A 24,434-nucleotide genomic window follows, 5' to 3' on the forward strand; every position below is an offset into this window, starting at 1 on the left:
TCTTCGTACACTTTCTTGCCAAACAAACTTGACCTTTCGGTTTCATTTGCACTCTGAAATCGTAGTAAGAGTTCCTGATGCAGCTGTTTTGTTATCCATCCACACATACGGGATCAAACCTAAAGCTTCCAGTAATTTCATTTTGAAGTATCGCCGCGAAAGTTTATTATTTTGGTAATAATTTACAACTGTAGAATGTTTACCTTTTTTCTTTTAAAATGAACGTAAGTGAAGCGCCTACTGTAAATGTTCAAAACATGGAAAACATCGCGTACATATTACCTTATGTACACCTTGTCTATATACCCTGTGCATTCAGGAACTGTCAAATGAGCTGTCGCAGAAGCACGCGCTACGCTAGCGAGGAAAACATACCAGCAGCAGGTACAACAAACCAGCATGGACGAACCAGGACCAGGACTGAATTTTCACGAGTTTGAGCTAGACGATCGTCTACTGCGGGTAACTGATCCCTTCTAGAACCGCCATTTTGTTCCGGTGGCCATTATTTGCTCATTTGTTTGCCCATTCCGACAGGATATAGCTCGGCTAGGATGGATCTCCCCGACGCTGGTGCAGGAGAAAGCCATCCCGTTCCTGCTCGAAGGCAAAGATGTGCTCATCCGCGCCCGTACCGGCTCGGGCAAGACGGCCGCCTTCGCCATCCCCATTATCCAGAACGTGCTTCGGTACAAAACCGAAACGGCGGTTCGTGAAACGTCCGTGCTAGTGATGGCCCCCAGCCAGGACCTGTGCCACCAGATCGCCAAAGTGTTTGCCAGCCTGACGTACTCGTGCGGTCCGCTCATCCGGGTGGCGGATCTGTCCTCGAAGGAGGAGAAAGCCACCCACCGGCATCTGCTGGCCGAGCGGCCGGATATCGTCGTGTCGACGCCGGGCCGGCTGCGCACCGTGCTGGCCGACGGGACGCTGAACGTGCGGGAAAGTCTGCGCTGCGTGACGATCGACGAGGCCGATCTGATGTTTACGTTCGGGTTTGAGAAGGATTTGAAGGAGGTGCTGAAACACTTTCCACCGGTGCACCAGTCGGTGCTGTGCTCTGCCACGCTGGAGGAAGATGTGACACAGATGAAGAAGATGGTGCTTCGCAATCCGGTGATATTGAAGCTGGAGGAGCCTCAGCTGGCGGTCGGTACGCAGCTGACGCACTATCAGATTGAGGCCGAAGAGGTGGACAAGGCGGCGATACTGTACACCGTGCTGAAGCTGAAGCTGATCCAGGGCAAGTGCATCATCTTCGTCAAGTCGGTGGACCGGTGCTACAGGTAAGCGGGGAGGGGCGATGGTGGTGGGTTTTGTGCTGGAATTTGCCATGATGAATCCTCTTCCTTCTTGGAGGCAGCATTGAACGATAGCGGTCTTGGTCGCTATCACTCATTGGCTGTCGAATGACTGTTGGACTAATCTTCTCTCTGAATGTGTGTTTCCGCCAATTGTTTGTCGAAAGATGAAGCAGTGAAAAGAGCAATAATGGGGTTGTTTAATTGCAGATTGAAATTGTTCTTGGAACAGTTCGGCATACGGTCGTGCATTCTAAACTCCGAGCTGCCTATCAAAATTCGCTGTCACACGGTCCACCAGTTCAATCAGGTGAGTTAGTTAATTTATAAAATTGTTTCAAAAATATTCGTTAAATTAAACAAAAACAAACTTGATTCTTCTACAGGGTAGCTACGATATAATCATCGCCTCGGATGAACTGATGGCAGAAAATCCAGCACTGGTGAAGAAGAAGAGCGACAAAAAGCCCTCCACCAAGCAGCTGCTGCAGCAAACCGAGGCCGAATCGAGCGTCTCCCGCGGCATAGACTTCCAGTGCGTTTCGTGCGTGGTGAACTTCGATTTCCCCTCCGACCTCAACTCGTACATCCATCGGGCAGGGCGAACGGCACGTGGACAGAACAACGGCAGCGTGCTGTCGTTCGTTGGCATCGAGGAGCTGGAACTGAAACGGAATGTCGAAGAGTTTCTCCAAACACTGTCGAATGATGCGGAGTTTTCCATGAAGTAGGTTGAAAGCGCGCGGAGTCGAAGGAAGTAATGATATTTTAATGATTTTTGTTCTACTCTCTTAAGGGATTTCAATTTCAACTTTGACGAGGTGGAAGCATTCCGGTACCGAGCGAAGGATGCATGGCGAGCGATCACCAAGATTTCCATCCGAGAGGCCCGAATAAAGGAGCTAAAGATGGAAATATTCAACTCGGAAAAGCTAAAGGTAAACTAACCGGTGAAGCTTGCCCAGGAAGAGGATTTTAAAAGAAAATTAATTTAATCTATTCCACAGTCGTTCTTTGAGGAAAACCCACGCGATCTGCAGACGCTTCGACACGACCGGCCCCTTCACACGGTGCACGTGCAGGAACATTTGGGCGACGTGCCGGAATACCTGGTGCCGGCCGCCCTGAAACCAATGGTGGACATCATGAACGCGAAGCGAAAGAAGAAGATGAGCGAAAAGTACGCCGCCGCCAAGAAGCGGGCCAAGTCCGACAATCCACTCCTGGTGAACGGTATAGATTACATGAAGAAAGGATGATAGAATGTAAATAATAGCACCGCACACAAACACACAGAAAATCCTGTAAAACCAACAAACTTTTTGATTTATTAAACAAATCTACTAGCTATACCGAGCAGCTTCGTGTAGTCCGCGCCCTTGGCCTGCGTTTTCTCCTTCAGTATCGTGCGCAGGATGGTCGGGATGGGCACGTGAATGCGCGTGCCGAGCGGTGTTCCGTTGTCGTCGATCAGCACCAGATTGTTGCTGTCGAACTTGGGTATCTTGGGCTTCTGGAACTGCTTGCAGCCGACCAGGATGCCCTTCTTCTTCTGCCCCTTGATCGCTACCAGCACCTTGTCGCCGATCATGCCCACGCTCTGCTTGTTGTACACGTGAATGCACTTGGGCGGTTTGCCCTCCGCCATGGCCCGCTTGCCGATCTCGCTGTTGTCTACCACGCGCAGCCGAGCCATTTTGCGAATCTCGCTGCACACGGCCGTTGTGTGCAGGGGCCGGGAAGAGCCCACAAGCGGAACCAGCGCGGCGAACGATTTTCGCAACATTTTCTCGCCCGAAAACGTTTGTGCCCGGAGTTTTGGAAACGATTTTGCGTAACCGCGGCCACTGGGACAGGCGAGGAAAGACGAAACTTTGTTTAGCTTTGACTGCTGTCAAACGGCTGTCGGCCGAGCACATGTTGCAAGGTCGCTTGAGTAGAGGTGGGCAGAGCGGCCAAAACAATAAACAAAATATAAGTTTTGTATTTTTAGTTCATTTGCGAGATATTACGATCCATAAAAAATATTTATAATTTATGTAGTATTAAAATAAATACAAATAATTGCAACCATTCTCATTTTTACACAAATTTGATGTTTTATGTACGCACACATTTCGGAATTTCCCCTTGCGAATACACCTCACCTGCAGCAACCTTGTGCTAGAAAAAACATCGCCACGGCCGCGCGTTTGACATTTCCGAACGCCATTTTTCGGGCAACCGAGGCACGCAGCCCGAGATCAATAGTGTGGTTATAATTGTTTCGCGGATACGCTCCAACTTTTATAAGCCCGCTCCGGTTTTCGATCCCCTTTTCCTTGTGGCAATAAGATCCCCCGTTCTTAAAATGTGCTACAGTATTTCGCGACGCTCGGTGGCACCATACGGATGAAGAGCTGGCCCCTGGCTTGTGCTACGCGGTGCCGGAAGGGACAGAATCAAACACATCAAACTCCTCGTGCATCGAGTGCAAAGAAGAAAACGAAGCGACCCGCCGTCATTCCCACGCTACAAAGGGCTGAAGGAAAGGTCACAGCGGTCTGCACGGGTAAACACACAGCTTGACCAGGGTGGGGTAAAAAGGTAGAATAACGCCGGTTCGGGGGACGCTTGTGGCAGCCGCCACGGGAACTTTAGCATCTTGCCCCATCGTGTGTACTATTTCGAGGGGTAAATAGGGGAAAAAGGCACGCGAGAATGTCCAAGCGGCGTATCGAGGTGATGGACCCTTTCATTAAGAAGCGAAGGTAGGTTGCACCTTTCCGCCTGTTTGTACATGTCATGTGTGCGTGTGTGTGTGTGTTTTTGCTCTTGAACACGTTCCTCCCGCAAACATGGCGTCATCCGCTGTGTGTGTATGAAACGCTAACATAATTTCCCTTTTTCCCATTCCCCCACAGGGAGGAGAAGGCAGCGGCCGAAGGGGCGGCTGGCGCCAGCTCGTCCAAGCTCGATGCGGCCGGCTCGTCCTCCAGCGGGCCCAGCTCCGCCTCGAAGGCGGCGGCGGCAGCAGCGGCCGCCGGTTCCGCCACCGAGTCGGGCGGCAAGAACCCGCTGAACGGTATCGCCTACACGCAGAACTACTACAAGCTGTACAAAAAGCGCATCACGCTGCCGGTGTTCGAGTACAAGACGGACTTTATGCGGCTGCTGTCGGAGCACCAGTGCATCGTGCTGGTCGGTGAGACCGGGTCGGGCAAAACCACCCAAATACCTCAGTGGTGCGTGGAGTACGCGTTGCAGACGAGCTCGAAGGGGGTGGCGTGTACGCAGCCGCGCCGTGTCGCCGCCATGTCCGTGGCCCAGCGCGTCTCGGAGGAGATGGACGTGATGCTCGGGCAGGAGGTGGGCTACAGCATCCGTTTCGAGGACTGCTCCAGCCCGCGCACGCTGCTCAAGTACATGACGGACGGTATGCTGCTGCGCGAGGGGATGAGCGATCCGATGCTGGAAGCGTACCAGGTCATCCTGCTCGACGAGGCGCACGAGCGGACGCTCGCGACCGATCTGCTGATGGGCGTGCTGAAGGAGGTGATCCGGCAGCGCAAGGATTTGAAGCTGGTGGTCATGTCGGCCACCCTCGATGCGGGCAAGTTCCAGCAGTACTTCGACAACGCGCCGCTCATGAACGTCCCCGGCCGGACGCACCCGGTCGAGATCTTCTACACGCCCGAGCCGGAGCGCGACTATCTGGAGGCCGCGATCCGCACCGTCATACAGATACACATGTGCGAAGAGATCGAGGGCGACATACTGATGTTCCTGACCGGGCAGGAAGAGATCGAGGAGGCGTGCAAGCGGGTGAAGCGCGAAATCGACAACCTCGGCCCGGACGTGGGCGAGCTGAAGTGCATCCCGCTCTACTCGACGCTGCCGCCGCCGATGCAGCAAAAGATTTTCGAACCGGCACCGCCGAAACGGCCGAACGGTGCGATCGGCCGCAAGGTGGTCATCTCGACGAACATTGCGGAAACGTCGCTCACGATCGACGGCGTGGTGTTTGTGATCGATCCCGGGTTCAGCAAGCAGAAGGTGTACAATCCGCGCATCCGGGTGGAAAGTTTGCTCGTGTCGCCGATCAGCAAAGCATCGGCCCAGCAGCGGGCCGGCCGGGCCGGCCGAACGCGCCCCGGCAAGTGTTTCCGCCTGTACACGGAGAAGGCGTACAAGACGGAGATGCAGGACAACACGTATCCGGAAATTTTGCGTTCCAATTTGGGTAAGTTTCGCTGTCAAAGTCATGTCCCGGCATGTCGTTGCACACACGCAAATAATTTTCTTTCCAATTTTTTTCACAGGCACGGTTGTGCTGCAGTTAAAGAAGCTTGGCATCGATGATTTGGTTCACTTCGATTTTATGGATCCGCCGGCGCCGGAAACGCTGATGCGTGCGCTCGAGCTTCTCAACTATCTGGCCGCCCTGGACGATGACGGTAACCTGACCGATCTCGGTGCAGTTATGGCCGAGTTTCCACTGGATCCGCAGCTAGCGAAAATGCTAATTGCCAGCTGTCAGCACAACTGCTCCAACGAAATTCTTTCCATCACCGCTATGTTGTCGGGTAAGGGGGTCAGCATTTGGGGAGTGGGAATGTTGGTGGTTTGGGAAGGTATTCAACGCATTTTTTCTACTTCCCCACAGTTCCACAGTGCTTCGTGCGACCAAACGAGATGAAGAAAGCGGCCGATGATGCTAAGATGCGCTTCGCGCACGTCGATGGCGACCATCTGACGCTGCTGAACGTGTACCATGCGTTTAAGCAGAGTAAGTTGCCACGCAATTTGAAGTTAACATAGAGATTTTCTAATTTGTGCTATTCTTTTTCTCCCCTCCACACAGACAATGAAGATCAGGGATGGTGCTATGATAACTTCATCAACTACCGCTCCCTGAAGTCGGCGGACAACGTGAGACAGCAGCTGGCCCGCATTATGGACCGCTTCCAGCTCCAGCGCACCAGCACGGACTTCACCTCGAGAGAGTACTATTTTAACATTCGCAAAGCATTGGTACAGGGCTTCTTCATGCAGGTAGGTGCCAGCGTTGCTTCCTCTGTCGAGTTGTTTGTTCTTAATGTTGTTCTTTGTGCTGTTTTCCACCAACAGGTCGCACATTTGGAACGAACCAAGCACTATCAGACGATAAAGGACAACCAGGTGGTGCAACTGCATCCGTCCACTTGTCTGGACCACAAACCGGAATGGGTAATTTACAACGAGTTTGTGCTGACGACGAAAAACTACATCAGAACTGTCACGGATGTAAAGCGTAAGTAGCATTTTTCTTGTTTGTTTTTTACTCTTGTGAAGGGCTTGAATGTGTAACTCTCAATGGTACTTTTCTCCCTTACAGCGGAATGGTTACTGCAGATTGCCCCACAGTACTACGACATGAATAACTTCCCTCTATGCGAGGCGAAACGGCAGCTCGAGCTGATACTGGCGCGCATGGACTCGAAGCAGTTCCAGCAAGGATTTTAAAATGTAATTATGCTCAAACTCTGCTGCACCGCGCGCGCGTTTTAGCTATCCCTCTTCGTCATACCTTCATACCGCGCGCGAGGTAGCGAAGAGCGGACGCTAACGGCAAGCGGCACCCACGTGTGAGAGGTGAGAGCATTTCAATCAAAGAAAAGTATCAATCTGCTTTTAAGTTTCTTCAGTTCTTTTTTGTGCGTCTCTGTCCCGTCAAAGCATCATCTCCATACCCATACCACAAACACAGAACGGTGCGATTATACAAAAAGTAGGCTTTTAGGGAAGTAACTTACCTTAATTTCTTTGCTTTCGGGATACTTTGCGCCCTGAAAACGCGGTATGTGGCTAAAGTCAGTAATAAAGGCAATAGATATGTACACACAAAAATACACACGAACACGATAAATTTCCACGACTGATCTAAAGAAAGAAATGGATGTGTATTTCGATACCTAAGTTATATTTGCAACATCTTTGTTTATGATTTATTTAAACACAAACCAGACACACAGTTGTCGGTTGTACCGCTCAAAACACACCAACGGTCCTACGGATTCATTTTATTTGTGGAATTCTTTTTGCTTGTGTCCCTTGGGTAAGAACCAGCTAAACATGCTTCTTCACCTCCTCGTTCGCTCTTGTGTGTGTGCTCCTCCTTAACCCTTCGTTACGCCGACGAGCGCGGGACGTATGCAGCGGTCGTGCAGCTTGTAGCCGATCTTGCTGACCACCACCACCGTGTTCGGCTCGACGTTCGCCACCTCCTGCTGGAACAGGGCCTCGTGCAGGTTCGGGTTAAACTTCTCGTTCATCGGGTTGACCGTTTCGAGCCCGTGCCGCTTGAACACGCTGTTCAGCTGCTGCCGCGTCATGGAAAGTCCCTCGAACAGATTTTTCAAGTGAGGATTCTTATCGGAAATCTGCGCAATGAGAGGTAGCAGCAGTGTGAGTGAAAATGCTAATCAGTTTCCTAAGGGGCGACGCAACGTATTACCTCATCCTTCGGCACGGCTTCCGTCGCGTGGCCCAAAATGTCCGCCACCTCCAGCAGATCCTTACAGAAGCCCTGAATGCCGAACAGCTTTGCATCGTCAATCTGTTTCGTGAGTCGTCTTCGGATGTTTTCACTTTCCGCCAGTGCACGTTTGTATTTATCCTGTAAGCAGATATCCGTGCGTCAATTAGGATGAACGTGCTATAAGGCCCTACACATACGTACATCCAGGGATTTGACCTTCTCTGTTAGCTCGGCCGCTTCTTTGCGCAGCTCCTCCACCTCTACGGTTAGCTTCTTTTCGTTCTCGGTCGGTTCCTCGACACGTGCTGTGTCCTTCTCTGTGGAAAAGTGGCGCACCGGTGCCTGGTGGCTGCACCCCGACCAAAGCAACCGACTGTGGGCTGATTGTACTGTGCTGGCCATCTGCATTTGTCTTGGGGAGGGAGAAAGGAAGAGTAGTTAGTAACAGGACGATGCGCCACAAACCGGGCCTATTGCGGTGCAACATTCGGAGTTACATCATCCCATTTCACCGGGTGATGATGGAACAACGTGCTGTTTGTCCATCCCGTACCTTGTGATGAGCGATCCGCTGGAAGCCGTTCGCAGCCCGTCCAACCGTTGCAGCAGGTTTAGTGCGGTCTTAGAACGATGCATCTTTGAAGCAGTGGGGGGATTGTGGTGAAACACGGCACGCGCCAATAACTCGATTGTTTCGCACGAAAATAACACAACAGTGTGCAAGTCTTCGCTGCAGGTTCCAATTGTATCTTTGCCTATCTGCTGCTGTCAAAGTGGTAGCTGTTTGACAGCTCGTGGATGACTGCCAGTGTGACCAGATTAGTTTGGTGGTCTTCGGTCAGGAGTTTCGGTTTTTTTCTGTAATTTTCGGTCGGTTTTAAAATTTGAAACTCAAATAAAAAGAAGTGTTGAGCGGAGAGAGGGAGGACTTATCTGCAAAACCGAAACATCCATATTACGAGAAAATGCATTGTTCATCTATTTCAAAGAGATGTATTAGATTTGGTTCAGCGACCACACAAATGCAAGCCTTTTTTAAGCGTCGATCTGAAAGTTGTACTAAGGATTCTAAGCCAAAGTTCTTTTTCTCGGGGATTCACGCCAAGGTGTATGGATATTAGGAGGTGAAGTGCTTCAGAGCAAATTGACATTTCACGACTTGACATAACAATACTGTGGGCTCCGGTATTAAAATCGGGGAGGGCTGGAGGGGGGCATAGAAAATTGTATGCGATTTGACATAACAATACTCAATGATGGCGCCCGGAAAACGCGCTAACAATTCACCTCCTTAATAAACACACCTTGATTCACGCGCCTCTTACGCCAGGACTACACAGAGCATAACACGGAGCGCAACATAACAACTGACAGCTGCCAAACGCTTGAGAAAACGCTTGGGAAAGGAGGTTAAGCGTTTCATTAACTATCGCGATAGACCGCGGTCATCGCAGTAGGTTGGTAGCTTTTCAACGAAAAATGAGCGGCCTACTAAGGATATTCAAAACATGGTACCGGCAATAAAGCGTTTTATGAAGCGTTTAGCAGCTGTCAGTTGTTATGTTGCGCTCCGTGTTATGCTCTGTGGAGTCCTGGCGTTAGAGCAGTGGCTGAGCTCCAACGGATGTGATTTTATCGGTGCTGTCGTGAACTATTTCTTTTGGCAATTTCGATTAAAATGGCACTATTTCGATTGAAACTGCGATTATTTTGATGAGGTTCAATGGTAGAAAACGTAAATTTGAGATTATTCTTACAAATCCAACATAATTACACCGAGCGATCAAATAGTTTTTTTTTGTGGTTTCAATATCTTCATATAGACTTTAATTAAACAATATGGCAAATCCGTTCCTACTAATCAAAAAAAGGAGTTTAATGTGTGGAATGAAAAGGAAAATGATTTGATACTTTCTCGAGCATTATTAAGAAAAACCTGTGTTTTTCGGTACGAAAAATATAAAAAATCGATATTTTTAGGGTGCTCATCTGTGAATTAGTAAGTAAATCGGTATTTCTGGTCACTTTGATGGCGCAGCTCTCAAAGATTAAGGTACCTATACACTAAGCTTGCATATGGAAAGGTAATTTACATAGAAGTTAGAAAAGTATTTCTAGAAGAGTATTGTAATATCTTAGACATATGACCACGATGCGGCCACTGTGCTTCGTGTGTCAAACTTGATCATGACCGCTGTCATGATCATCGTGCGCGCGGCAATGAACAATAAACGTCATTCGTTTACGGATCGTCGTACCGGCAACATCTTCAGTCTTCTTCTGTGTCGGTTTATTTCTTCTGCCTTTATTCTTCTGCCTTCGGACTGTGCTCAGTTTGAGTTCATCGGTTGATTTGAATTAATTCAAATTAATTCTAATCATTACATCTCAGAAGTGGGATACGTCCTATCGACTACACCTGTTTTGCTGTTTGCACCCTCACGATAAAAAGTATAGCGAAAAGTGTGTGCGTGTGTATGTGTGTGCGAGGTGACGCCACGATCCGCCATCGCGATGCCTACAAAAGATGAGATGTTGTGTGCTCTTGAAAGTAAGGGCATAGAAGTCCCCGTTACGGCTTCTATTCCACAAATTCGGAATATGTTTTCTGAAAACGTTCTACAACTAACATCAGCGGAAGCAGTCGCAACAACCTCACGAGGTGAGATATGCCCCCCGTCGAGCACCGCCATAGCCGCCACCACCACCACCGCCGTAGCTACCGTCGCGGCAAATTGCGCATCCACCATTTTGAAAGGCGACAACGATACCGATTCTGCCACCATTTTGAGTGCTTCCGTAGCTTGTGCTCCCATCGCGCTTAACAATGAGAATTCTTCTTCGCTTCCTGCTAACGCCGACAACGAAAATGAACTCAACGAAATGCGACGACGCTTGGAACTTTTAGAGCTTCGCCAAAGGGTCCAAACCCTTGAATATCAATCGGGAAAATTTTCGGCAAGCGATTTGAAGCTAGATGGAATTATTGAGCCTTTTACTGGAGACGATGCATCAAAGTGCATCATTGAATGGCTTGACGAGCTAGATCATCACTTTTCTCTGTGCCGCGTCCAAGATTCTGATAAATTCTTCTACGTGTACCGTTTACTGAAAGGATCTGCTGCTATGGTCGCTAAAGCCTCTCGTGCTTCAACACTGCAACAATTAAAAGACGAGCTGGTTGCAAACTTTTATGTGACACCCACGACCGAAGGCGTCTACCGACAGCTGCGTAACCGTCGTCTCTCGCCCCATGAGACAGCCCTGCGTTACGTATTAGATATGCAGCGAATCGCCAGTCGCGCATCCGTTCCTGAGCCTGAATTAATTAACATCATCTTCGAAGGGCTTGGCAGTCCGTCCCACACCGCTGGAATGCGTTTTCTGGTCGAAAAAGTGGAGGATTTGAAGCCACTTTTGAACAAGTTCGAGGCGATTCGACCACGATATGTTGCTAAATCATCCGAGACGCCCTTTCCCAGTGATCGCAAACGGGTTACAACTAATCGGGGAACAACACCAACAACTGTCCGTTGTTTCAATTGCTCTCAGTTTGGTCATCATCAGAGTGCTTGTACACGCCAACGCCGCCCACCAGGAGCTTGTTTCCGTTGCTTCCAGCTGGGACACAACTATAAAAGCTGTCCGAATGCTGAAACCAGCGCTGCTGCTTATCCGGATGCGGCCAATCGCGTTGATATCGATAATGCAGAAACACTGCCATTAAATGAATTGCACGAGGTGAGTGCTTCTTTTCTTAAGTCAGGGAAAATAATCATGACAGTCAAAGAATATTCCTTATTTGATACAGGTAGCCCAGTAAGCTTTATTAATGAGAAGATCGTACCTTTATGCCTGTTATCTGATCCAGTTCCTTCCAACTACAAAGGTTTAGGAAATTCGCATCTTTATACTCGTGGCCAAATACACTGCCGAATTCAATTCAGGGAGACGATTCTCCATCACATGTTTGTTATACTGCCACATACATCTATGGCATGGCCAATAATCATAGGGAAGGATCTACTTCCAGCACTTAATGTTCATCTTATGTATTTAAAAGATCACATCCCGCTTAAACGAACTTGCATTATCCCTACAAAAACTATAGAGGAACAAAAAAGGAACGTTAGCAAATCTGGTATATTAGATAATGCCTTTAGTGAAATCTGTGCTATTGATACATTTGAATCTGAATTTAAACTTGATACTGGCCCTTCTCTATCCCTCGAAGAGACTTCAACCATTTTGTCTATTTTTGAAAATTCTTATATAAATAATACTTCTAAAAATAATGAACTATCAAATCACTGTATGAAAATTAATCTAACTAATCAAACTCCTATTTTCACAAAACCTCGGAGATTATCATACGGGGAACGTAATCAAGTGAAGGAAATCGTTTCAAACTTACTTAAAGAAAAGGTTATAAGACCTAGCAATTCTCTTTATGCTTCGGCTCTGGTACTCGTGCGGAAGAAGAATGGAGAGGTTCGAATGTGCGTGGACTATCGACCGTTAAACAAAATTACTGTGAGGGATAATTACCCACTACCGTTGATTGAAACATGTTTAGAGCATCTTAGCAACAAAAAGTTTTTCAGTTTACTAGATCTCAAAAGTGGCTTCCACCAGATACGGATGGAAGAATCTTCCATTCCCTACACTTCTTTCGTCACCCCTGATGGTCAGTACGAGTACACCAAAATGCCCTTCGGTCTTAAGAATGCCCCCTCTGAGTTCCAGAGATTTATTAACTCCATTCTTCGTGAATTTATCGATGATGAAAAAGTGGTCGTCTACTTGGACGACATTATAATAGCCTCCTTGGACTTTCAGTCTCACTTAAAAACCCTTCAGGCAGTTCTAGAGAGAATCAAACAATGTGGCCTTGAGCTTCGCGTTGACAAGTGTAAATTTGCGCATCAAGAACTTGACTATCTAGGATACAAAGCAAATGCTTTCGGTATTCGACCTAGTGATCGGCACATTCAAGCCATTAGAAATTATCCGATGCCTATTAATGTTAAACAACTCAGAAGATGTTTAGGACTCTTCTCTTATTTTCGACGCTTTGTCCCTTCGTTTTCTTGCATTGCTAAACCACTCACTAACTTACTTCAAAAAGATGAATTATTTAACTTTGATACAAGCTGTTGTGAAGCATTTGAAACATTGCGAGAGAAACTTACTCAATCCCCTATCCTTGCTATTTTTGATCCCAAAAAGGAGACTGAGCTTCATTGCGATGCCAGCTCGTTCGGCTTTGGTGCTGTATTATTACAGAAACAAGAAGATAATAAACTTCATCCTGTAGCTTATTTCTCGAAGACAACATCAAAAGAAGAGGCAAAGTTGCATAGCTACGAGCTAGAGACGCTTTCCGTTATCTATGCACTTAAAAGATTCCATGTATACGTACATGGGTTGCCTTTAAAAATCTTTACTGACTGCAATTCATTGGTCGAAACCTTAAAAAACAGGAATGCATCGGCTAAAATAGCAAGATGGTCTTTGTTTTTAGAAAACTATGATTACACAATTCATTACCGATCTGGAACTTCTATGGCTCATGTAGACGCTCTAAGCCGAACTGAAGCCGTTGGAGCAATCAGCGACTTAGATCTTGATTTTCAACTTCAGATTGCTCAATCCCAAGACCCCTTAATAAATACCCTACGACAAAAACTTGAAGCTGGTTCTGTTCAAGGATTTATCCTCCAAGATGGTTTGGTATATCGTCAGTCTTCCACAAATCATCTTCAATTATATGTGCCACGAGAAATGGTAGACAATATTATCCGACACAATCACGAAAAGATTGGTCATCTTGCCATCAGCAAAACTTGCCAAACCATTAGCCAACACTATTGGTTCCCTCATATGAAACCAAGAGTTGAGAACTTCATTAAAAATTGTTTAAAATGCATCGTCTATTCAGCACCTCCAAGAACTAACAACCGAAATATGTACAGTATTCCAAAGACACCCGTACCATTCGACACGTTGCATATTGATCATTTAGGACCCCTACCCAACATTACATCTCGCAAGAAATATATATTGGTTGTCATAGATGCCTTCACCAAATTTACAAAACTATACGCTACCGCTACAACTAATACTAATGAAGTATGTGAAGCTCTCACTCAATATATGTCATATTATAGCAGACCGAAGCGAATTATAAGTGACCGTGCAACATGCTTTACTTCAACCGCATTCAAAGAGTTTGTTGATTCTAATGATATCACTCATGTTCTTAATGCAACGGGTTCCCCCCAAGCGAACGGGCAGGTGGAACGTGTTAATCGTGTACTTCGCCCCATTTTAAGCAAATTATGCAATTCTTCTGACCATTCTGATTGGAGTTCGCATTTGAGATCCGCTGAACATGCCCTCAACAATACTGTCCATAGTTCCACAAACTTTCTTCCTTCGATTCTTCTTTTCGGCATTGAGCAACGAGGCCAGATCTTAGACGAATTACATGAATTCCTTAATGATAAGCATGTTACAACAAACCGTGACTTAAACCTTCTTCGTTCTGAAGCGTTATCTAACATTGAATATTCACAATATCGAAACGAACAATACGTAGCCAATAGAACCAAGCCAGCCCCTAGTTTCTCTGAAGGAGATCTGGTAGCTATCAAATACACAGATTCCACTAATGCAAATAAGAAACTCGTCTGCAAGTTCCGCGGCCCTTATATAGTTCATAAAGTACTTCCCCACGACCGTTATGTAATTAGAGATGTTGATGGATTTCAGATCACGCAGATGCCTTATGACGGAGTTTTAGAGGTAGACAAACTTAGGAAATGGCCTAATAACATATAACATGATGTATTACTAGACAGCATCGTATTGCTTTAATTAGAATAGAATTGAGGTCAATCCTAGGTCAGGATAGCCGAGCTGTAATATCTTAGACATATGACCACGATGCGGCCACTGTGCTTCGTGTGTCAAACTTGATCATGACCGCTGTCATGATCATCGTGCGCGCGGCAATGAACAATAAACGTCATTCGTTTACGGATCGTCGTACCGGCAACATCTTCAGTCTTCTTCTGTGTCGGTTTATTTCTTCTGCCTTTATTCTTCTGCCTTCGGACTGTGCTCAGTTTGAGTTCATCGGTTGATTTGAATTAATTCAAATTAATTCTAATCATTACAGTATTTTTCTTCCAATTTTGATAAGATTTCAATCCCATTCCATTTTCTTATAATTTTTCACAGTCAAGAAAATGGTATTTAAAATCCTTCGACCCTAAAATAAATTACCCCTGCAATGTTTTGGTGCCGTATTTTGAATCCACATGTCCATCCGGCGCCTCCACCGTGAATCACTTGTGCGCTGGCGTTTGACGTTTCACATCCGACCAACGTTTATTATTCTTGTTTTCTTTTTTTTCCTCTCTCTCGCGAGCTTAAGTTTTCCTGTCGACGATAGGACGGACGGAAACTTTCTTTTCCCTCCCGTCCCCGTTGCCTTCTTGGTAGTTTCGAAACGGGGCACAATGTTTCCCGAGATCGTGGACACGCACCGTTCCCGCAGCGCCCGATCCACGTCGATATAATAGTGCCCCCGGATATAATAGTCTCCTGAAAGAACGAAAGAACGAGAGGCCTCTGTGTGTGTGCGCGCGATTCGTTCGTTTCCTGCCAGCGCAACGCAATTTTGGGCCCCCAAAGAAGGGGAAAAAGGGAAGAAAGTGTGGCAACAGGATGAGCTTCAGCATCGGCGGAACGGGCACCAGCTGCCTGGCGGCGCTCGGCGAGATGGAACAGATCATCTGCCAGCTCGAGCGGGGCACCCTGATCCAGAAGTTTTACCCCCGCAAACGGCCGGAAAAGAAAACGCTTATGCTGCGCCGCGAAACGCGACAGGTTGGTGGTGGTGGGGCACACCATATGGTAGCCGGAACGGTACACTAATGCAATCGATTCGCCCTTTCCAGATCATCTGGTCCTCGGTGCAGACGAACGGGCGCAGCAACTACGAGGGGTCGTTGGAGCTGCGCGAGGTGAAGGAGGTGCGGCCCGGCAAAAAGTCGAAAGACTTTGAGAAGTGGCCGGAAGAGGCCAAGAAGAGCGAACCGCGCAAATGTTTCGTCATCCTGCACGGGAATGATTTTAAGCTGCGCACCGTTTCGATCGTGGGTGAGTGACTCGTGGGCAAGCACTGCAGCAGAGAGGACAATCCTTTACCAATGAAACACATTTTCTCCTTATTGTAGCATTCTCCGAAAAGGAAGCGGACATGTGGCTGAAAGGACTGAAGTATCTGATCTCGGACACGGTGAGCGCCCCGTACTGGCTGCAGATAGAGCGCTGGCTGCGGCGCGAATTCTACCTGATGGAGGCGAACGGCACGGCCAGCCTGAAGGACGTGCGGTCCTTTCTGCCGAAGATTAACTGCAAAATATCCACCGCCAAGCTGAACGAAGTCTTCCACGAGGTGGACACGCGGCGCCGCAACGAGCTCGGGTTCGACGACTTTACCCGCCTGTACCAGCGGCTGATACTGCCGCCGGCCTCGCTGCCGGAGTACTTTGACGGCCTGCGGATGGCCACGTACAGCCAGAACGGGGAGACGGTGACGCTGCAAGAGTTTCGCCGCTTTCTCACCAAAGAGCAGCAGGAGGACGAGGGAAGTCCCGGTGGTGGGCACAGTGAGGAAACGGTGGCGAAGTTCATCAACGACTACATCCAGGATCCGGCACGCGACGTGAGCGAACCGTACCTTCGGCTGCATGAGGTAAGCGTTCGAAAGTGAGATTTTTGCAATCCGCGATAACGAAAAAAAAACATTTCCCATGTGCTCGTTTCAGTTTATTGACTTTCTGTTTTCCCGCCAAAACGAAATCTGGGACAAGCGGTGCGACACGGTGTACCAGGACATGAGCCGCCCGCTCGCCCACTACTGGATCTCGTCGTCGCACAACACCTACCTAACCGGGGACCAGTTTTCCAGCGAATCGTCGGTCGAAGCGTACGCCCGGGCGCTGCGCATGGGGTGCCGCTGCATCGAGCTGGACTGCTGGGACGGGCCGGACAATATGCCGCTCATCTTCCACGGCCACACGTTCACGACGCGCATCAAGTTTATGGACGTGATACGCACGATCAAGGAGCACGCGTTCATCACGTCCGAGTACCCGCTGATACTGTCGATCGAGCAGAACTGCTCGCTGACGCAGCAGCGCCGGATGGCGCAAGCGATGCTGGAAGTGTTCGGGGAGATGCTGCTGACGCAACCGATCGACAAGGCGGAGGCGCAGCTACCGTCGCCACAGCAGCTGAAGCGCAAGATTATACTGAAGCACAAGAAGCTGCCGGAGAACGGGATGCTGGTGGTGGACGAGGCGGGCAAGGAGTCGGCCGTACTGATGCGCGGCAACGATGAGAGCGAGCTGGACATACGGAACACGGTGAAGAACGGGATCCTCTACCTGGAGGACCCGGTGGACAAGGGCTGGAATGCGCACTTTTTCGTGCTGACGCAGCACAAGCTCTTCTACACGGACAGTCAGCGGTAAGTAACGTGGTGGGGGTAGTGGGGGGTCATGTAGTTTGAAGGGATTAATTGTTCTTCTTCAACCCCATCGCAGCCCCGATCGTGACGCGGATGGACGGGATGATGAGCGCGAAGAGAACGGATTCGCCACCAGCCGACAGTCCCGGGACGGGGCAGTGCTGTCGAACGATGAGCTACACTTTGGCGAGAATTGGTTCCACGGCAAGCTGTCGGGGGGACGCGAGGAGGCGGAAAAGTTGCTGCAACAGTTTTCCCACCTCGGCGATGGGACGTTTCTCGTGCGCGAAAGCGTCACCTTCGTGGGGGACTACTGTCTGTCGTTCTGGCGCCAGGGCAAACCGAACCACTGTCGCATCAAGCTCAAGCAGGACAAGGGCGTGACGAAGTACTACCTGATGGAGAACGTGCTGTTCGAAAGTCTGTACAGCTTGATCATGTACTACCGGCAGAATGCGTTGCGAAGTGCGGTAGGTGCATCATCGGTTTTTGGGTGAAGTAATTTATCCTTTTCTTTATTATTAAATGCATTTTGTTTGTTTTTTCTTCTTTTTGTTTTGGTAGGAATTTTACATCACACTAAAGGAACCGGTCCCCCAGCCGAACAAGCACGAGACGAAGGAATGGTACCACCAGACGACCACGCGCGAACAGTCGGAAATCGTGCTCAACCAGATACCGCAGGATGGCGCCTTTCTGGTGCGACCGAGTGAAAAGGGACCGAAAGCATTCGTTATATCGTTTCGGTAAGCGTTCGTGTGTGTGTGTGTTGTTTGTAGTGATGGGAAGCATGAAGTTTTCATCGGAATCGATTCCTGCTAGCTGCGAAGTTTTCTGGAATCGATTTCGGTTTGTAGGTTCGGAATTGTAATCGGCTCCGGGATTGGTTCCAGGACTGGAATCAGAATCGGAATCGGTTCTGGAATCAAAATCGGTTCCGTATTCGGAATTGGTTCAGGAATCGAAGTCGGCTCTGGAATAGGAATCGGCTCCAAATTTGGTTTCGACATGGGAAACAGCTCCGGAATTGGCTCCAGAATCGGCTTCGGAATCAGTATCAAAATCGGTTCCGAAATCAGGATTGGCTTCAAAATCAAAATCGGTTTCGGAATTAGAATTGGTTCCGGAGGTGGAATCAGGTCTGGAATCTAAATCAGCCTCGGAATCGGAATTTCAAAATCAGAATCGGCTTCGGAATCGGAGTCCGTTTCGGCATCTCCATAAGAATAGGCATTTGGGTCCAATGATGCTACGTATTGATAGCCGCAAAGAATCTAAATTTATTTGTAAACGATGAGTTCTGATAGAGATGCCCCGACTGATTTCGCTTCTAAATTTCTAAATTTGTATTCAAGAACTGATTGTCATTCCGGAACTAATTCCAATGGAGTTGGAGTCAATTCTGATGCCGTTTCTGGATCATATTGTGATTATCTGGTCGATTCTGATTTCGGAGTCGAGTCCGGAATCGAAGTCGACACCGGAAGCGGCTTCGGATTCTACTCCGGAATCGGCTCCGGAATCAGAGACGGCTCCGGAATAGGAATCGGCTCCAGAATCAGAATCGGCTTCGGAATCGGAGTCGTCTCTGAAATAGGAATCCGGCTCCGGAGTTGGTTCTGGAATCGAATTCTGAATTGGCTCTGGAATAGGTTCCGGGATCAGAACCGGTTCCGGAATCAGACTCGGTTCCGGAATCGAAATCGGTTTCGGAATCGGAGCCGGATCCGGCATCTCCATAGGACTATGCATTTGGGTCGAAGGATGCTACGTCCGCAAAAAAATCCAAATTTACTGCTAAACGATCAATACTCATGGAAATTCCTGGTCCGATTTCGCTTCTGAAACTTCTTATTTCAATTCATTAACTGATTGTCATTCCGGAGCTAATACCAATTCTGGAGTCAATTCGGATACCGAAGTTTCCGGAGCAAATTGCGATTCTTAGGTAGATTCCGATTCCGGAGCCGATTCTGATCTCGTAATCGATTACGGATTCGAAATCGAATCCGCCAACGGCTCCGGTGTCAACTCCGGAATCGGCTCCGGAATCGGATTCGACACCAATATCGGAATCAGCTCCGGAATGGATTCCGAACACGGAATCGTACTCGGGTAGGTCCGATTCCGAGCTCCCACCACTAGTGTTTGGCTCAAATCGTGACTAACTTCTTCTTATCCCTCTTCTGCTTGACAGCGCGCACGGTAAGTTTAAACACTGCCGGATCCGGGTGGAAGGCCGCCTGTACGAGATGGGCGGGATGGAGTTTGAAAGTTTGGTCGATCTGGTCAACTTCTACTCGAAGCACCCACTGTACCGGAAGGTGACGCTCACGTACCCGATACCGCGCGAGATGATACGCCGCATCAACACGATGGACGTAAGTAGTGATCACCTGTTTTGCAGGACCCTTTTCCGTTCCAAAAGTGCCTTTTTTTGAATTTTTCACAGGTTCCGGAGGAAAGTGGCGGCTACGGGTATATGGATCCGGCCACGGTTACCAACGAAAACGTGACGGTAAAGGCGCTGTACGACTACAAGGCGCAGCGGGACGACGAGCTGTCGTTCTGCAAGCACGCCATCATCACGAACGTGGTGAAGCGGGGCAACGACTGGTGGCTGGGCGATTACGGTGGCAAGCGGCAGCACTACTTCCCCGCCAACTACGTGCAGGAGCTGAGCGCAATGGACGACGGGACGCTGGTGGAGGAGGGCGCCAACGAGCCGCTGATGCTGGGCAGCCTGCAGAAGGGCTCGCTGGACGTGCATGGGGCGGTGGTGGAGATGGCGTACAGCAACCATCCGGACATTGAGCGCATCCTGCGCATCCAAAACCCCACGATGCAGAACGTGTTCGAGGTGGGCGTGCAGACGAAAGAGCTGGCGTACGAGTGGATGTGCGCGATCAAGGAGGCGGCGCAGAACGCGAGCGCGATGGAGAACGAGCGGCGCAAGATGGAGCGTAACTCGCGCGTCGCCAAGGAGATGTCCGATCTGATCATCTACTGCCGCAGCGTGCCGTTCAAGCATCATCCGGCGGCGTGGGTGTTTTACGAAATGTCCAGCTTCCCGGAGACGAAGGCGGAAAAGTACTTTCTGCAGGCGGAAACGCGCGCCCTGTTTGTGCGGTACCACCGGAACCATCTGAGCCGGGTGTACCCGAAGGGGCAGCGGCTCGACTCGTCCAACTACCATCCGACGGCACTGTGGAACTGTGGGTCGCAGATGATTGCGCTCAACTTCCAGACGCCGGACAAACCGATGCAGCTGAATCAGGCCAAGTTTCGGGACAATGGCGGTTGCGGGTATTTGCTGAAGCCGGAGTTTATGTTTCGCGATGAGTTCGATCCGACCGATCCGAACACGCTGGTCGGGGTGGGCGAGGTGATCGTGAACGTGCGCATCATTGGCGGGCGCAATCTGTGCAAGGTGAGCCGCAACATTACCAGCCCGCTGGTGGAGGTGGAAGTGCTGGGCGCATCGTTCGACGGTGGCATCAAGCATCGTACCAGAGCGATAGGTAGGTGTGTCACGCGTGCTCCGCGCCCTGGTTGTTACTTACCAGCTTTTTATTTTTATAACAATATTCCCTTTTTCTTTCTCGTTTCAAAGCGGACAACGGGCTGAACCCGATCTGGAACGAAATCTGCGAGTTTCGGATAGCGAATCCACACTTTGCGATGATACGGTTCGAGGTGCAGGACGAGGACATGTTCGGCGAGCCGAACTTTATTGGCCAGGCCGTCTTTCCGCTCGGCTCGATCCGCACCGGCTACCGGAGCGTGGTGCTGCGCAACAAGTACAGCGAGGAGCTCGAGCTGGCCACACTGCTGGTGCACACCAGCATCCGGCCACTGCAGACGGAGTGACGCCCGCCCGGGGTGCACGGTTACGGGTTGTCACTCTCTCGCTCTCTCTCGCTCTCTCTCTCCCTATCGTTTCTTTCACTGATGTTTTGGTTTCCGCTGTGTCTTACCCGCAATGTGGCTTATCGATCGTGGAGTCTAGAGAACGAATGCTAATCTAGCGTTTGAACAGTATTTGAAACGAAAGCATGTTACGTCTGTGTGTGTGTGTGTGTGTGTGTGGATGTTTTTTTTGTGTACAACAATGGCGCGAAACGCGCAACAATCGAATGTGCCTCTACCATTATACTACATTGTATAGATATAGATATATATATATATATACACATATATTGCAAAAGCAAAAGCGTAAAAAAGATTTATAATCAGTTAAGCGATCATTAAATGGTGTCTAAGGGTTTGTTACACAGAATCGCACACAGGAAACAGGGGAAAAACACGGGTAGCAGCACCACAATGCGCACACAAATCGGGTACAATGGGAGCATTTGCTACACAGCATCGTTGTGTAAGATTCTTGCCCCCCGGGGAGGCAAGGATCCAAGGGTTAAAATGATCATCATCATCATCATCCCCTGCTATATACTTTTATGTATCCCGCACCATCGGTTTGGTCGGTGTAGGATGGAAACCAGTGAGCTTATTGAACAAAAATGGAACAAAAAGAAGAAGAAGAAGAAGACGTTAACTGAAGCATTCAATAGGAAAAGCCATAAATGTGTTACATTATGTACAAGTGATGAAAGCAATAAAGTGTGTGTATGTGATCGGTTTTGATTCGATGCGCAACAACCCCACGGCGTGTAATGCAAGGAAGATGAAGATGAAAGAAAACATGTCGCGTACGCGTGTGTGTGTGTGTGTGTTCTTAGCCGTTGCGTACTCTTTCATATGACGATCGTTAACGAGCGCATGAATCATGTTTTCCGCTTTTTAATTGAATTAAAAAAGAGCGTAAAAGGAGTGTAATCGAACCGTTTTATTGTAGCGCGCTCGCGCATCGTTGTGCGATCATCGCGGGAATGGCGCAAAAAGTGATGGACCATAAATGAATTATTGCGACACGTGCCACGGTTCCCTATCACTGTGCGCATCCTCCTCCCGATGGGACAGGCGTTTTTTTTCTGCTTGTTTGTTAGCTCATATGGTTCCCTGCTTTCATCGCCATTATCTTGGCTCGATGGGGCAGCGCATGCCGGCAGCTTTTTTCCGCTGTTTCCACCCAACGCCGCCGGCCACATTTCGGTCGGCGAGGTTCGGTTATAAATAAAGCGCTTGATAGTGGCCATCGTCCTCTGCCGTCCTCTCTGGAAGCGTTGCGAAGCGAGATGAAAGCGAACGATCCGGAAGCAATGGGCAACAAAATCAGCAGCGGAAGAAAAAGGGAATGCAAATAAAATAAAATAAAATACAGATTTCTTTCCCCAGTTTTTAAATTGCTATCAACGTTGGCAATTTAAATTGGTACACAGCGTATAACAAACAAAACACAAAAACACAAAAAACACAAAAAACACAAAAACCGCTCCACAGTTATTGCTGTTGACAATGAACGATTATTGTCGTGGTAGATAATTTATTACTTAAATAAGTTGGTTTTTTTTTCTTGCAAAAAACAAAATCATTACAGAATAAATAAACGGCATTTTTGCGGGGTGGGTGGTGGCAAATGGTGAGGGTCGGTGGAGGGAGGGAGCGGGGGGGGGGGGGGGGGGTTGTAGTGAAACGGATGAAAGGTCCTATTGCGCGAATGATGCTGCACTTCTCGATGAAAATGGCATTCTTTAGTTGCTAGTACATTGATCGTGATTTTTGATTTTTTTGTTTTGCTGCAATAATGATTGAAGCAAAAATGGGTTTGAAAAAGTGAAAAATTGTCCCCCCGTCCTCTCCTCCGATGTGTGTGTGTGTGTGTGTGTGGGTGTGAGGGTATCATTCTATTTGTATGACTTCTGCTTCTTCCTTTGCTGTTCCCTATTCCCTTTTCTGTATTGTTCTAGCATTGTTTTATCGGCTAAGATTTGTTTCAAAGAGACTTTTTCTCGTTCTCTCTCTCTCTCTCTCTCTCTCTCTCTCTCTCTCTTTGTTTTCTGCCCTATCCAACTGGGGCGGGGTTCCATACATCCCTTTTTTAAACTTAGAAGAACATATTAATACAAGTTTTGAGTGTGTGTTTTTATACAAGTTGCTTAAACGAAAGAAGAAGAAAAGAAAAAGAAAACGTTCCCAATAATGTCATGTGTGCCCGGGCGGCAATGATGAGCCCGCTCTGATGAAGACTATCTATCTAGCGGGAAGCGTTGTTGGCGCGCAAACAAAAAAACCCCTTTATTTTTACAATGGCTTCCGCGAGACACGAAAGCATGGCTTGCTACACGCCACGTGGGGAGCTGTGTGGGAGAGAAGATGTACGATCCACGGAAAAGTACGATTTCGCAATCCATGTAGCCATGTTGCACAAAGATCAGAACAGCTTGTGACACCTTCACTGTGTGTGTCTATCTCTGTCCCTCTCTTTGCTCTCAATGCTCTTTCTCCATTTAATTAGGATTCAAACCGGCTAAAAAAGGACCACACGTGCCAAGCGCAAACAAACTCGTCAAGCGCGATTAAAGCGCAGAAAGAGACAGGAGCAAAAACTGTGAATTCCCACTCACCCCCCCTCCTTTTGCCCTGATAAGATCCGTGATCAACTGGACATGAAATGTCATCTCACTTCTCCTTCCCCTAATCAACCCCCCCCCCCACCCCCTGCCCCTCTCATACACACACACATAGAACGAACAAAAAAAAAAAATCGAAAACGATCATAAATCAACGAAACGATGCTACGCGCGTTATGTTTTTTTGTTCATCTTTTTCCTTCTGCTCCTCTTAATCTGCTACTGTTTTTCACTGTTCTTTTTTGATTTCAAATCGGAATGCTCTGTTCGTGGTGCGGTTATAATTGGAATGTTATCATTAACTGTTGGCGTTTTATTGTTTTTTTTTTTTTGCTTGTTGATGTTGTTTGTTTTGTTTTATATATATATTATTAGCGTAAGCGTTTTTCTTCCTCTTTTTCATTCTTCTTCTTTTCTCTTCTTTCTCCTTTCTCCTTTCTTTTTCTTCTTTCTTCTTATTCTTCTTCTTCTTCTTCTTCTTTCTTCTTTCTTCTCCTTTTTCTCAAAATTATTCCGCTTCTTTTGTGTGTGGGTGTGTCTTTCTTAGTCATTTTTCCCTT

General features: G+C 48.2%; 6 protein-coding genes across 6 annotated transcripts; 4 read left to right on the forward strand and 2 right to left on the reverse strand.

Annotated features, from left to right (window-relative positions):
- The first annotated feature begins 298 nt into the window (after positions 1–298).
- Positions 299–2,657, forward strand: LOC4577824 (probable ATP-dependent RNA helicase DDX56). Its single transcript, XM_564375.4, has 6 exons — positions 299–462; positions 538–1,286; positions 1,512–1,611; positions 1,688–2,028; positions 2,098–2,239; positions 2,309–2,657. Exons 1-6 carry the CDS (start codon positions 400–402, stop codon positions 2,558–2,560), a joined length of 1,647 nt encoding a protein of 548 aa, XP_564375.3. The 5' UTR covers positions 299–399; the 3' UTR covers positions 2,561–2,657.
- LOC1270780 (large ribosomal subunit protein uL14m) lies at positions 2,602–3,087 on the reverse strand. Its single transcript, XM_564374.4, has one exon. It carries the CDS (start codon positions 3,085–3,087, stop codon positions 2,632–2,634), a length of 456 nt encoding a protein of 151 aa, XP_564374.4. The 3' UTR covers positions 2,602–2,631.
- Positions 3,088–3,466: 379 nt separating this feature from the next.
- Positions 3,467–7,169, forward strand: LOC1270778 (putative pre-mRNA-splicing factor ATP-dependent RNA helicase PRP1). Its single transcript, XM_061662294.1, has 7 exons — positions 3,467–4,051; positions 4,205–5,523; positions 5,603–5,866; positions 5,947–6,069; positions 6,145–6,335; positions 6,411–6,573; positions 6,658–7,169. Exons 1-7 carry the CDS (start codon positions 4,002–4,004, stop codon positions 6,783–6,785), a joined length of 2,238 nt encoding a protein of 745 aa, XP_061518278.1. The 5' UTR covers positions 3,467–4,001; the 3' UTR covers positions 6,786–7,169.
- Positions 7,170–7,206: 37 nt separating this feature from the next.
- On the reverse strand, positions 7,207–8,607 carry LOC1268932 (grpE protein homolog, mitochondrial). Its single transcript, XM_307508.6, has 4 exons — positions 8,354–8,607; positions 8,002–8,212; positions 7,777–7,938; positions 7,207–7,702 (listed from the first exon to the last, which is right to left on the reverse strand). Exons 1-4 carry the CDS (start codon positions 8,434–8,436, stop codon positions 7,439–7,441), a joined length of 720 nt encoding a protein of 239 aa, XP_307508.4. The 5' UTR covers positions 8,437–8,607; the 3' UTR covers positions 7,207–7,438.
- Positions 8,608–9,933: 1,326 nt separating this feature from the next.
- LOC133393627 (uncharacterized) lies at positions 9,934–12,239 on the forward strand. The gene is made up of 2 exons (XM_061659286.1): positions 9,934–11,541; positions 11,612–12,239. The coding sequence occupies exons 1-2, from the start codon at positions 10,315–10,317 to the stop codon at positions 11,621–11,623; spliced, it is 1,239 nt and encodes a 412-aa protein (XP_061515270.1). The 5' UTR covers positions 9,934–10,314; the 3' UTR covers positions 11,624–12,239.
- A 2,915-nt stretch (positions 12,240–15,154) lies between these two features.
- Positions 15,155–22,003, forward strand: LOC1270776 (1-phosphatidylinositol 4,5-bisphosphate phosphodiesterase gamma-1). Its single transcript, XM_061656997.1, has 9 exons — positions 15,155–15,696; positions 15,768–15,969; positions 16,047–16,567; positions 16,641–17,344; positions 17,421–17,814; positions 17,909–18,090; positions 19,542–19,725; positions 19,797–20,865; positions 20,958–22,003. Exons 1-9 carry the CDS (start codon positions 15,535–15,537, stop codon positions 21,212–21,214), a joined length of 3,675 nt encoding a protein of 1,224 aa, XP_061512981.1. The 5' UTR covers positions 15,155–15,534; the 3' UTR covers positions 21,215–22,003.
- Positions 22,004–24,434: the final 2,431 nt, after the last annotated feature.

Source organism: Anopheles gambiae, chromosome 3 (assembly GCF_943734735.2).
Source record: "Anopheles gambiae chromosome 3, idAnoGambNW_F1_1, whole genome shotgun sequence".
Taxonomy (NCBI): Eukaryota; Metazoa; Arthropoda; class Insecta; order Diptera; family Culicidae; genus Anopheles; species Anopheles gambiae.